This window comes from Artibeus jamaicensis, unplaced genomic scaffold, assembly GCF_021234435.1.
Source record: "Artibeus jamaicensis isolate MK-2021 breed Jamaican fruit bat unplaced genomic scaffold, CSHL_Jam_final contig_3163, whole genome shotgun sequence".
In the NCBI taxonomy this organism is placed as follows: Eukaryota; Metazoa; Chordata; class Mammalia; order Chiroptera; family Phyllostomidae; genus Artibeus; species Artibeus jamaicensis.
In genome coordinates this window covers 124,365-139,219 of record NW_026521735.1, presented here as the reverse complement: position 1 = coordinate 139,219, position 14,855 = coordinate 124,365, and the positions used below count along the sequence as shown (strand labels likewise).

Here is a 14,855-nt window from a genome sequence, read left to right as displayed (position 1 = left end):
AACCATTCAAAATAGTTCTCACTATTTTTCACTACTTCATTCTATTATCTTTTAAATACAATGATTTATTTATATTTTTAATATCTATACATCTGATTGTAAAGTTAACCTATAACCTAAAAGCAAAACAAAACACTTCTGTTTCTCAAAACTAAACAGCTTTACAAGACTTTACTAAACAACTCTGGAGCCTGCAACCTAGTGCACATACAGGCTAATAGTCCAAGTTGCTCAAGAACAGAATAACTAACTCAGTCATTGAGGAGCAGCAGGTGAATGAACAAATGCCATCTTTCTACTGTCTCAGCTTAGTAAGTACATAATAAGCTAGTGAAGCAAGTACATCTGAAAATTATTTTTAAATATGTTATTGAATTTATTGGGGTGACATTGGTTATGAAATAATATTGGCTTCAAGTGTGCAGTTCAGTAATATATCATCTTGTATGATCATCACCCACAGTCAAGTCTCCTTCTGGCACCATTTAGCTCCCCTTTACCCTGTTCTAACTGTTCCCACCCTCCTTTCCCTCTGGTAATCACCATACTGTGAAAATCACCGTCTGTGTCTACTATGATGATTTGTTTTTTCTTCTGCTTAATCCCATCACCCTTTTCACCCAGCCCTCAATCCCCAACCCCCATCCCCTCTGACAGCTGCCAGTCAATTCTCTGTATCTATTAGCCTATTTCTAGTTTGTTCATTAGATTCCACCTATAAGTGAGATCATATGATACTTGTCTTTCACTGGCTAGCTTATTTCACTTATCACAATACTCTCCAAGTCCATACATGCTCTTGCAAAATGTAAGATTTCCGTCTTTTTTATAGCCACATAGTATTCCATTGTGTAAATGTACCACAGCTGGGTTTTTTTTTTCCAGATCTGTAAGTTTATTTGCTCAATGTACAAAAGCTACATAATGACTCACATTCAGGATATTCCATCACTGATGACAACTGCTAAGAATGGTCCATTTGTGAAATAATTCCTTAGAGAAACACGGAGTTGGAAAAATAATCACTGATTAGACCTTAAAAATAGTTCACTGTATAACATGATAAAAAGCACAAAGGCTCATTCAGAGAACATAGTCAATGTTCTCCTACACTATAGTAGTTATAATTTCACCATGACAAACACCAGAAATTAAGATTAAACTAACACTGGTGTTTCTTCTGTTCCCCCCTTTTAAAAACAAAATATATAACTGTATGTCACTATAGCAACATCCAAAACAGATCAATTTGTTACAATCACTATCTGTAGAGTAAACTTTACCCCCAAAAGATAAAATTAAATTTAAAAAAGTTTAAAAAATGTGAAGACTTGATTTTTTAATCATAGGAATATATAACACCTACAGTGTAAGTTAATAAACTTCAAGCTCTTGTATAGAAATACAACACTAGCATGCACAATATTGTATCAATAAAGTAATGGAGGAGTAATCATTTCACCAGAGAGTCAGTATCATAGGCAAGTGCATTTCTTTAAAAATAAAGAAAAGTAAAAGAACCGTTTAAGCTGCTTAAATATCAAGTCTACCTTCCCTCTTCATTTTTAGCTCTCAGGTATGATTTTATCTTGCCTTATTCTAAAAAGCAGCCAGAGCCAAAGCTGAAATTTAAAAAAATGTAGGTTTTGTAATTCCAGTAAATCATTTCCAAACACTACAAGGACACAACACTGCTCATTGGACATGAAGATAAATTAAGGAACGCACCCCCTAACCCCCACAATCTTCCCCCTTCCATGACACTGACTTTAGGGTCCTATAATGGCAAAAGAGCTGTAAAGCTTTCTTCTGTTGGTTCCTCTGGTAGGGTCTGGTTAATTTGGACTTCCGCTCTAGCATAGGAAGGGGATCTTCTAAGGAAAGTCATGTTGGGTAAACAGTGCAATGTTACAGAACATCATTACCATTCTATCTTCACTGTAACTTGGATCCTGTATTCATTTTGTAACTGTAAGCTCAATTTTGATGTTAGTAAGAAGCAAGTGTCAGTTTTCCTCAATCATCATTTACACTTCTTGTCTAAACAAGACAAAGAAAACAGGCCTGGTGTCATTACCTATCTTGGGAGTTCATACCATTACTGATCTTATAAAAAAGGCTGACCACACATGCAACAGGTCATGTTTTCAGACAGGGTTATCCAAAACAAGAATGAAGGACTAAGGCTAACTGAAGACAAATTTGTGAAAATAGCAATGTGGTTTCCTTCAATTCTAACACGTGCAATAACTGCGCAAGAAATTAATCTCTAACTTCTATGCATTTTTTAAAGAGAAAACTTTATACAGAAAAAGTTTTGGTCAAATAGGAGTTAAGTATTTACTATCTGATAACAATTATAGCTGGTTTTCCTGGAACAACTGGGAAAAGTGTCAGGGAGGAAAAGCCGATACGCAAGGCTCCCAAATCAGACAGAATGTCTATGGATGGAACTCTTCCTTTTGGGATGTTCTACCAGTCTGCTTCTGGCACCTGAATTTTCACACACTGCACCACAGACTTCCTCAAAATGACCACCTAGCTTCTACAACCCAACAGCTTTCCAACCAACTGAGCAGCATCAGGATAAGGTGCAGTGAGGACGACTCAAATGAGGAGTGAATGCAAGCAGCGTGATCCCTGAGGAAGGAGCTGTGGCAGTTTACGGATCTGGACTTCTCTGAAAATATCAATACAATAAATGACATGCAGTCCTGAATTTTCTCTATTTTTTGTGGTGTTTAATGTTTCTATTAAAGTGGTTAATAATTTTTGTGGTGGATTTAAGTTAAAAGGAAAGAAAGACAAAAACCCCACAGCCACCTGCCAAGCACCTATTAACCAAAACCTAAAGTGGCTTTGATGCTCCTCAGGCAAGGCTTTGGCCCAGGAGAGAGAAAGCACTGGGATAAGGCTGAAAAGGGATATGAAGCCAAAATAACTGGCAAAGAAGAATACAGTCAATGGCTTGATGTACATATGGCTGTAATATAGAAATATTGTAAACTGCAATTTAGTGTTAATACTGTCAGCTAATCAGAAACTTCAGAAAACTAGCAGGGCCTAGACCATGAGGATAAATATACCTTATGTTCCAAGTCTGTCAAGTTTGGGATTTAAAGTATTCCATATCTGATAGATTACACCTTGAAAAAAAATGCACAGCTAAAACAGATGAGATAGAAATTAAGACAAGAGCATTTGTACATAAAAATCCTTACCGGAACCACAGAACTTATTGAATGAGGATCATTCCACTGAAGTTTTCTTTTCATCTTAAGATACTATTATTTAGCAATAAGTTAAATTAAAGACAGACAGCTCCACTTGCATTAATCTACAGTCCATATTCGGGTGTGAGGCTGCTATTCCAATGTCAGCACAGCTAGCCTGACTTTCCACTAGTGGTATTTTGGCAAAAATGTCAAAAAGGCAAAGACAGAACAGGTCATGGGTTTCTCCCTAGGAAGGTCATCCCTCCTTTTCCCTCCCACACCGGACCCTCAACTCACGTGAAAAAAAATAAGGACTGCAGTAGTAGCATCAGTGTGTGCTGCCAGTCCACCTGTGGGGCGGTGCCTTAACTGTTGCCTTCTCCGCCATTGTCATCTTGCTGATGGCTTGTCCAGAGCGTTAGGTTGTCACAGAGGAGCTGCATGATGAAAGTGGAGTACTTGCAGAAGTCCTCACTGAGAGTGTTAAGCTCAGCAATGGCATTGTCAGAGGTGGTCTTGGCCAAGTGACACACTTGCTCTGGGGCATTCTGGATCTCATAATAGAAAACGAAGTAGTTTAAAGCCAGATCCAATCTCATGGGGTGAGTAGGCTGCATGTGCTTCTTACTGATCTCATTGGCTTTGCTATAGGCCTTCTCAGATGATTCCACAACAGTCACCCTTTTCTTGCCAGTGGTTACTTCAGCCAGGTAGCAGTAATAGTCCTCTTTCATCTTCAGATAAAACACTTTGCTCTCATACTGGGTCTCATTGGAATTCTTTTTTAAAATTTATTTATTTTTTAAAATATATTTATTGATTATGCTATTACAGTTGTCCTATTTCCCTCTTTCATTCCCCTCCACCCTCATTCTCCCCTTTTAGTTCATGACCATGTGTCACAAGTTCTTTAGTTTCTACATTTCCCATACTATTCTTGCCCTCCCCCCGTCTATTTTCTACCTACCATTTATGCTACTTATTCTCTGTACCTTCTCCCCCCTTCTCCTCCTCCCAGTCCTGTTGTTAACCCTCCTTGTGATCTCCATTTCTATGGTTCCGCTCCTGATCTAGCTATCTGCTTAGTTTGCTTTTGTTTTAGGTGTGGTTGTTAATAACTGTGGGTTTGCTGTCCTTTCACTGTTCATATTTTTTAATCTTCTTTTTTTAGATAAGTCCCTTTAACATTTCATATAATAAGGGCTTGGTGATGATGAACTCCTTGTACTTGACCTTATCTGAGAAGCACTTTACCTGCCCTTCCATTCTAAATGAAAGCTTTTCTGGATAGAGCAATCTTGGATATAGGTCTTTGAATTTCATGACTTGGACTTCTTTCCAGTCCCTTCTTGCCTGTAAGGTCTCTTTTGAGAAATCATCTGACAGTCTGATAGGAACTCCTTTGTAGGTGACTGTCCCCTTATCTCTTGATGCTTCTAGAATTCTCTCCTTCACTTTAATCTTGGCTAATATAATTATGATGTGCCTTGGTGTGTTCCTTCTTGGGTCTCCCTTCTTTGGGACTCTCCTGAGTTTCCTGGACTTCTTGGAAGTCTATTTCCTTTGCCAGATTGGGGAAGTTCTCCTTTATTATTTGGTCAAATGACTTCTCCACTTGTTGCTGTTCCTCTTCCCCTTCTTTATGGGTACCCCTATAATTCGGATGTTGGAATGTTTCCAAGATGTCCTGGAGGTTCCTAAGCCTCTCCTCATTTTTTTTGAATTCTTTTCTTCATTCTTTTCTGTTTGGTCATTTTTTTCTTCCTTCTGGTCCACTCCACTGATTTGAATCCCAGCTTCCTTCCCATCACTATTGGTTTCCTGTGCATTTCCCTTCATTTCACTTAGTGTAGCCTTCATTTGTTCCTCTAATTTGTGACTAAAATCAACTAGCTCTGTGAGCATCCTGATCACCAGGGTTTTGAACTGTGCATCTGAAAGATTGGTTATCTCTTGGTCGCTTAGAATTATTGGCTCTGGGGCTTTGAGCTGTTCTTCTGCTTGAGCCATAATGTTTTGGTCTTTTTGCGCCTGTTAGGTATGAGGGGCAAAAGCTTAGATGTTCACTGGGACTGGTCAGCCCAGTCCCTGGGTTGTGACTGGGGACAGGGTCAGAGAGGGAGCAATGGCATTTGTTGGGCTCTCTCTCGAATTTCAGTCCCCTCTGCCACTTCCCACAAGCAAATTGGGCCCTTCTGGTGTTGGTTCTGGGTGGGTGGGCTTGTGTTCACTCTAGGACCCTGTGGGTCTCCCCAATGAACTTTCCTGTGGGGCTAGGAGCCTCTCCCAGCACCTCAGCCCCCGAAAGTTTTTCCAATTGGTGATTTTAGACTTTATTTCCCGTCGCTGGGGCCCTGGGTTGTGCGGTCTAACTGACTTTTTTTAAAACTGCCTGGTTTCTCTGCATACAAATGTGGGTCCACAGTCAGCCAGCCAGCCGCCTTGGGAGCCTCACTGGGTTTCTGTCTGTGCCTGCCCACCCGGGTCGCCTGGAGCCCTCTCCACCACTGCCGACTCCGCCCCTCTTACTGGTCTGGATGAATGGTTTGTTGTTGTTGGACTTCGGTACAGTTAACTTTTCTGTCTGTTTGGTTGTGTTTTTGTTTCTAAATCTTTGTCTTTAAATTTGGTTGTGCAAGGAGGCACAGTGTTTCCACTTATGCCTCCATCTTGGCCAGAAGTCACTGCAATTCTTGATCAGGTAGTTATCCAGCAGGCTCAGCACATCCTGACACACTGCTTCCAACTCCTTCTCTATTTTCTAACAGTAAGCACGGACCATCTCTATCATCTTCTCATTACCGTCTGCAGAAGTCTTCTGCTCAATGCTACTAATGACCCTCCAAAAAGAACAGTGTGCCCCAACTAGATTCTTGTAGGCCACAGACAGAAGGTTTCTTTCTTCATTGGACAGTGGCTCATTCAGCTCTGTTAAGTTCTTCATGGCTACAGCCATGTCGTTGTAGTGTTCTGCCTGCTCTGCCAGCCAGGCTTTCTGCACCAGCTGCTCCAGGTCCACCATCTTTGCGGGCTGAGTCTGGCTGGGCGAGAAAACCAGGGAGGCCTGAAGGCTCTGAAGACAGCTGTGGCAAAGTGGGAGCCCATGTGTCAGAGGGACTGACCCATGAAGTGAGTGGCTGAGAAGACTAAGATGGCGCGATGCCTGTGGCTAGAGTTGTAACCTCGGGACTGGAAGTGAGGCAGCTGCCTGTACCACAGCTGTTTTACCAACTCATCTACTGAAGGACTCTTTCCAGATCTTGGGCTCTTTCCAGATCTTGGCTATTATAAATAGCACTGCAATGAACATAAGGGTGCATATATTCTTTTGAATTAGTGATTGGGTTTCTTCAGATATATTCCCAGAAGTGGAATCACTGGGTCACAATGTAGTTCCATTTTTAATTTTTTGAGGAAACGCCTTACTGTTCTCCACAATGGCTGCACCAGTCTGCATCCCCACCAACAGTGCATGTAGGTTTCCTTTTCTCCACATACTTGCCAACACTTCTTGTTTGTTGATTTATTGATAACAGCCATTCTGACAGGTGTGAGGTGATATCTCACTGTGGTTTTTACTTGCATCTCTCTGATGACCAGTGATGTTAAGCGTCTTTTAATTGGAATTTTTAAAAACTTATACATTGTCAGGTTCTAAAATCTTCCTGTTAATCACCAAAGGAAATTAGGAAGCTGTAAAAAGATACCCTAAGATCTAAACTTAGCAACCTCATAATTCAAGGCATCTGTCTCAGGGAATACCAAGCAACCAACTGGCTTCTCTAATAATTCTGGTTCCTCCCTTTCCAGCATACCATGAGATGAACAGCCATGGGCAAGAGTTCCGTAATGTCTCAGTTACTGAAGAGCACCTTAGAGTAGCCTTGCTCAGTCTAAAAAGTCTTCCCTGGACAAATCCCCAGACTTCCAGTTATCAAAGACCACAGCAGTTACTTTCTGTCTAGTTTTACATTAACAACAACATTTAACCATTACCCAACTCCCTTGCCCAACATGAGGAGAGGGAAAGCCTGTCTATGTAAGCCTTGAGTCTCCGGCTGGTCCTCACTTCCAGTAGGTCCTGTAGTTCAAGAATTCTCTATGTGAAAAGTCATCTTTGGCCCACATGGAATACCAGGCAAACTAAGCAGTCTGTTGAAAGTGTAACACAATCATATGTCATTCTATCCACTCTCACAAATGCTGAGGGTAAACAAAAATGCAAATGGGCAAATAAAAGACAAGGTGATTTCATGACAGCATCTTCAAATCCACAACCTTTACAACAGCAGATTCCCAATTGTCCCTCTTCATTTTAGAAAGACTCCATGAAAAAAAAACCCAAGGGGTTAAGTGATCAAGATGGCAGTAATACAGCTGGAATGTAACACCAAGGACAGAGAGAAGAGGGAAGGATCTATGCAAGGAGAGTTCCCAGGAAGCCCAATCTCTGCTGCCAAGTGCCAAGCCAGAGCTGTCAGCTCAAGCTCAGAGGCCTGTGGCTAACGGAATAGGAGCAAAAGAGAAGTAACTGCCTAGGTTGGTATACAAGCCCATAGCTTCAGGTGAAAAGCAGGTGACAGATCCAGTAAATAAGGAGCTAGTATCTGTAGAGAGGCCACTAATATAGAAATCCACTAGAGATGACTCACATTAATGCACCCTGTGTTGTGCACACATTTGGCCTCCATCAAAATTCTTATATCCTAAAACTAAAAACAAAAGATGGGGAGGGAGAATAACAAAAACAAAAAAATTTTTTAAACTGTTTAATTAAAAAAAATTCTGACCCTAGCTGGTGTGGTTTAGTGAATTGAGTAATGGCCTATGAACCAAAGGGTCACTGGTTCAATTCCCAAGTCATGGCATATGCAGGTTGTGGGCCAGGTCCTCAGTGGGGGCACATGTGTGCAAGAGGCAACCACACATTGATGTTTTTCTCCCTCTTTTTCCCTCCTTTCCCCACTCTAAAAATAAATAAATAAAATACAAAAAGATTCTGATATCTTAACTCCTATGCCTGTGTCTACATTTTTGTCTGTATGTACAAGGAATAGATGACCCACTCCCTACACATACTGAAGGTTGTTGCATGGGTGGTGAAACACTGAGAAGTGTTTCTTTAAGTGAAAATGCACTTATTAGCAAAAAAAGTTCAAGAATTATACTTTAGGAAGAAAGTTGAAAAAGGAGGCAAATGCAACTCAAGAAGAAAAAAATGGCAGCAAATCAAAAGTGAAAACCTGGAAATACGAGGCCTATCTGGAAAAAGTCCAGCCATTATTAATATAATGAGAACAGTGTACATGGCATGGATGTATCCTGCCAGCCAAAGAGAGTAGACTGGAATGCAAATGCATGAACAATGATGGCATCACTGTACTAGTCAGTGGAGGCAGGAGGTGACATTGAGTGAGCATGTATACCATGTGGCCATCACATTCAAATGACTGAGCAAACAGAGCAATGAATCTAAATCGAATTTTGCATTAAGCCTGAATGTTCCTCTTTGGAAACTAGTCAGATAATTCAGAAGGCCACAGCCATGGACAACTGATGTTTGGCAGCTTCATCATGACAATGAGTCCACTCATGCATCTCATCTTGTGCAGAGGTTTTTGGTGAAACATCAAATCACCCAGGTAACTCTGTCCCACTACAGGCCAGACTTAGCACCCTGCAACTTCTGGCTTTTCCCAAAACTAAAATCACATTTGAAAGGAAAGAGATTTCAGACTGCCAATGACATTCAGGAAAAATACAGTGGCATACCTGATGGCGATTGGGAGAACTGTGTGAGGTCCCAAGGTGCCTACTTTAAAGGGGACTGAGGCATCATATATAATTATCATACATAATTATATCCTTAGCTCTGGCTAGTGTAGCTCAGTGGACTGAGTGCCATCCTGCAAATCAAAGGGTCTCCAGTTTGATTCCCAGTCAGGGCACATGCCTGGGTATGTGGGCCAGGTTCCTAGCTGGAGATGTGTATGAGGGGCAACCACACGCTGATGTTTCTCTCCTCCTCTTTCTCCCTCCCTTCCCCCCTCTAAAAATAAATAACTAAAATCTTTTTTTAATTTAAAAGATTTTATTCATTTATCTTTAGAGGGGAAGGGAAGTAGAGAGGGAGAGAAACATCAATGTGTGGTTGCCTCTCGTGTGTCCCCCACTGGGAACTGGCCCACAACACAGGCATGTGTCCCAACTGGGAATCAAACTGCAATCCCTTAGTTCACAGGCCCACACCCAATCTACTGAGCTACACCAGCCAGGGCTAAAAAATTTAATCTTTATAAAAATAAAACAAATAAATACATTTAAAAAACTTATCCTCAAAGACAGGCAGAAAACAAGTCTTCACAAAATTTTGCTAATCCTCCTGGCTCCAAACTGTACATCAGGGACTTCAGGGTGCCTCTGCTACTCAAGGGGTGCCCTAGAGTGCAATACACTGTTTAAGTAAACATAAAGACACTCAGGACAAACTAACACTACTCTAAACTTAATTTACTATTAAGATCTTTAGGCAGAAACTATGTAACAAATGCAACTGTTAGGTATTTTATTAGCATAGAGGCATCACTAAAAATTACTGAAACACTAGGGGAACTTCTAGCTTTACATATTTTGCTGATAAACTACCACATGGCCCAAAATTCCTAGTCTCAATTTGAAGTTTTTCCTATTGCATTTTATTGTTTTTCCTATTTAAAAAATTCCTTCAAAGTGCTGAAATGCACCAACACTATTAAGAAGTTGTTACTGAGTTTTCAAGGGCATGTGGTAAGCTTTCTTGAGTAACCTAGTAGGCTTATATTATACAGCTGGCATTCATTGAGGAGAAAGGTCAGCAACGTGGTCAGTAATGTCAAGAAGTGCAACTTTATAAACCTTTTTAGAAGATAGATGAAATGAAAACCTCAAAGGAGAAGGTACTTTGAAATCACTTCCAATACAGCTAAGGTAAGAAAAGAGCCATTCAAGTGTGAGTCACAAGTGTCTATCTTTTACACAACACTGTAAATTCATCCTATGCTCCTAGCCTAAGCAGTGCTTTCCTGAAAAAGCAGACTAAATTTGTGCCGAGGCAGCCAAAGTACTGCAGGCCAAAAACCTCAGATGCCATGACTTTCAAGGACTTTAGTTCACATCAACCAACATATACATAGATTTCCCTTAATAGGTGCTACAAAGTAAAATTCTATATCCTGAATTACATTTTCCTCATATATTAAGGGGGATACAAATTTGTATAAGGAGACATAAAACCTTAATGACACCATGAAGAATAAGTGTTTCATCTATAGGAAACTATTTTAATTTTTCACACATCATAATTTTAAATATTATTTTTATATTTCTGTTTTCAGTTACCCTTAATATCTTGTGGTAGAGTGCATGATTTTTTCCCCCAAATATTCACTACATCTCTCTGGCCCTACTTCCGTATCCCTGGTATACACCCTGTCACAACACCTGAGAAGCAGGTTGGAAGCACAGCTCCTATTTGGGACATGCTGTCCTCAAAGCAGAGAACAACAAACTGACAGACCAGAAACTTTCAGAGCCATTATGTAGTTCTGCCGTCAACTCTTTCCCCTCTCCATTGAGATAAGCATGTCCTAAATTCTTGTAGAGAATCTAAGTGACAAAAACACCAACAACCCCCCCCAAAAAACTAGGTTAGTGGACACACAATAAAGATGCAATCTGTGACATTAATAACAATAAAGGGGGGAGTATACTACTATAATCTCAGTAGAAGTAGAATTTTTGTATGCAATTTAAATTACCAGTTCAAAATAGATTGTTATAACTTCAAGATGGTTTATGTAATTGCAATGGTAACCACAAAGACATCTATGGAATGTACAGAATAAAAATGAGAAGAGCATCAAGGTATGTCACCACAGAAGAATCAACACAACACTAAAGAAGGTAGTAAGAATGAAAGGGAGGGAGAAAAAACCCACAAGACAAAGAAGAGTAACAAATGACAATGAAAAATCTTTCCCTATTAGGCTAAAAGTGAAAGGACAGAAAATGGTATTCCATGCAAATGATAACCAAACAGAACTGAGGTGGCTATAGTATTGATAATATGAGAAAAAATAGACTTTCAGTCAAACGCTGTTACAAGAGACAAAAATGACATTATATAACAATAAAAGGTCAATTAATTAGGGAGATACTGTATTAATATTTATGCACCAAACACCACCACTCACAAATACATAAAGCAAATATTGACACATCTAAAGGAAGAAATAGACAATTCTACAGTAATAATTGGATACTTCAAGAATCCCACTTTCCACAATGGATAAAACAATCAGATAAAAGATTAAAAAAACCCACAGGCATGAACAACGCAGGCAAGTGAATCTAACAGACATAAAGAACATTCCCACCAACAGAAAAACAATGCATTCTTCTCAATCACGCGCACACAAAACATTCTCCAGGAGAGATGACATGTTAGGCCACAAAACAAATCCTGACAAATTTTTTAAAATTCAAATCACAAAAAGTATCTTTTACAATCACGATGAATAGAAACTAGAAATAAACAACAATAGAAGGAAAATTAGAAAAACCCACATATACATAGAAATTAAAAAGCACTCTTAAACAACCAATGGGTCAAAGAAGAAATCACAAAGAAACCAGAAAATATCTTGAGAACAATGAAACTGAAAAGACAACATATCAAAACTTATGGGATACAGTGAAAGTAGAACAAAAATAAAAGTTATCAGGCACTTCCGAGACTTCCGGCCAAGATGGAGGTATAGGTAGACACACTGTACCTTCTTGAACAACCAGGATTAAAAACAACAAAAATTTAAAGCCCTGGCCGGTGTACCTCAGTGGACTGAGCTTGGGCCTGCGAACCAGACAACTGCGGTTTCATTCCCAATCAGGGCACATGCCTGGGTTGCAGGCAGGTTCCCTGCAGGCTAGTCCCCAGCAGGGGATGCATGAAAGGCAACCATACATTGATGTTTCTCTCCCTCTCTCCTTCCCTTCCCCTTTAAAGATAAATAGATAAAATCTTAAAAAAAAATTAGAAACAAAACACAACCAGAACTGAGAGAAAATTGAACTGTATGGAAGTCTGATAACCATTCATCCATACCGGTAAGAGCGACCGCAGCAGGAAAAATCAGTGGCTGGTGGACCCCAATGTGCAGGCAGCAGTTGGCAGACCCCGAGGAGCAACAAGCAGACCCAGAGAGGGGTGCAAGGCAGCAGGCTGACCATGGTCACACATTCCCTTGAAAATAAACTAGGTGGGAACAGGGAAAGAGATAGACTGAACAACCCAGGACCCCAGCGCCAGGAAATAAGGCCTAAAAACACCGACTGAAAACACCTGTCGGGGTTGAGGTGCCAAGAGAGACTCTCGGCCTCACAGAAGAGTTTGTTGGAGAGACCCACAGGGTCTTAGAATGTAGACAAGCCCACTCACCCAGAAGGAAATCTGTACCAGAAGGGCCCAATTTGCTTGTGGGAAACAGCAGAAGAGACTGAAATCCGAGAGAGAGTGGAACAAGCACCATTGTTCCCTCTCTGACCCCACCCCCACATACAGTGTTACAACCCACCAACTGGGTTGACCCACTCTGGTGAACACCTAAGGCTCTGCCCCTCACTACATAACAGGCGTGACCAGACCCCTCCCCCAAAAATGTCTCAAATGGAAGAACAGATCAAAGCCCCAGAGAAAATATTTTTAAGCAACCAAGAGATAGCCAATCTGTCAGATGCACAGTTCAAAACACTGGTGATCAGGATGCTCACAGAACTGGTTGAAATTAGAGGAACAAATGAAGGCTACACTAAGTGAAATGAAGGGAAATGCACAGGAAACCAATAGTGGTGGAAAGGAAACTGGGACTCAAATCAATGGAGTGGACCAGAAGGAAGAAAAAAATGACCAGACAGAAAAGAATGAAGAAAAGAATTAAAAAAAAATGAGGAGAGGCTTAGGAACCTCCAGGACATCTTTAAACGCTCCAACATCCGAATTATAGGGGTACCAGAAGGGGGAAAGGAACAGCCACCAGTGGAAAACTTATTTGAACAAATAATAAAGGAGAACTTCCACAATCTGGCAAAGGAAATAGACTTCCAGGAAGTCCAGGAAGCTCAGAGTCCCCAAGAAGGTGGACCCAAGAAGGAACACACCAAGGCACATCATCATTACATTAGCCAAGATTAAAATGAAGGAGAGAATTCTAGAAGCAGCAAGAGATAAGGGGATAGTCACCTACAAAGGAGTTCCCATTAGACTGTCAGCTGATTTCTCAGGAGACCTTACAGGCAAAAAGGAGCTGGAAAGAAGTATTCCAAGTCTTGAAATCCAAAGACCTATATCCAAGATTGCTCTATCCAGCAAAGCTTTCATTTAGAATGGAAGGGCAGATAAACACTTCTCAGATAAGGTCAAGTACAAGGAGTTCATCATTACCAAGCCCTTATTATATGAAATGTTAAAGGGACTTATCAAAGAAAAAGATAAAAAATATGAACAGTAAAAAGAGAGCAAACTCACAGTTATTAACAATCACACCTAAAACAAAAGCAAACTAAGTGGACAGTTAAAACAGGAGCAGAGCCACAGAAATGATCACGTGGAGGGTTAGCTGCAGTGGAGTGGGAGTGAGAGAGAGAGAGAAAATGTACAGAGAATATAAGTACCTTAGATGGTGGGTAGAAAATAGACAGGATGGAGGGCAAGAATAATATGAAAAATGTAGAAGCTAAAGAACTTGTGACACATGTACACGAACTAAAGGGGGGAATGGGGGAGGGGGTGTACAGGGTGGAGGGGAATGAAGAGGAGAAAATGGGACAACTGTAATAGCATAATCAATAAAAAATTTTAAAAATAGTTAACACCCACATTAAAAAAGAATGCTCTCAAAACAACATACCTTTACCCCTGAAAGAACCAGAAAAGGAATAAACTCAATTCAAAGCTAGCAGAATGAAGAAAATATAAAAATTAGAGCAAAGATAAACAAAATTGAGAAAATAGAAAAACAATATAAAAAAATCACAGAATTTAAAAGTTGGTATTTTTAGAAACTCAACTAAATTGGCAAAACTTCAGCTAGATTAACTAAGAAAAAAAGGGAGAAAAGTCAAAATAAAAAATGAAAGAAGGTAATGGGGGAACTCAAGGGTTAAAGATTTTAGCCGTAGTTGATATGCTGAGTGACTAATGCACGTGAAAAGCTGTTATTCCAGGAACTGGAATGACTGACTCCAGGAGGTAACAAGGAATTCAACCTTCCTACCTCAGAGGGTCTGCAAGCCACAAAGATGGTATCTGAGCCACTGTGTTCCAGGGAGGGAACACCAGAGATGCAGATAAAGAACTTTTGATCAACAGATGAAGAAGTAATAGAAAAATCACTGCCAGAGTGCAACTCTTATCCAATTAACCTTTTTCCCAAACCTTTTACCTACCCTTCTATCCAATTAATCTTTTCCTAAACCCCTTATCCACTCTTTCTTCTCCTTATAAAGAGGTCAGCTTGAAATGAGATGGGAGACAGTTTTTAAGGGTACATAACCAGCTGTCTTCTCAGACTGCCAGCATCTGAATAAAATACCCATAAAGATTCA

General features: G+C 40.2%; 2 protein-coding genes across 3 annotated transcripts in view; both read right to left on the bottom strand.

Annotated features, from left to right (window-relative positions):
- ULK2 (unc-51 like autophagy activating kinase 2) overlaps positions 1-14,855 on the bottom strand; it is a 141,280-nt gene that overhangs the window by 66,635 nt on the left and 59,790 nt on the right. The window lies entirely within an intron of this gene.
- LOC128627090 (14-3-3 protein gamma-like) lies at positions 3,561-6,237 on the bottom strand. The gene is given in 2 exon segments (XM_053663296.1): positions 3,561-4,000; positions 5,854-6,237. Coding segments are annotated over 2 exon segments (804 nt in total). The 3' UTR covers positions 3,561-3,580.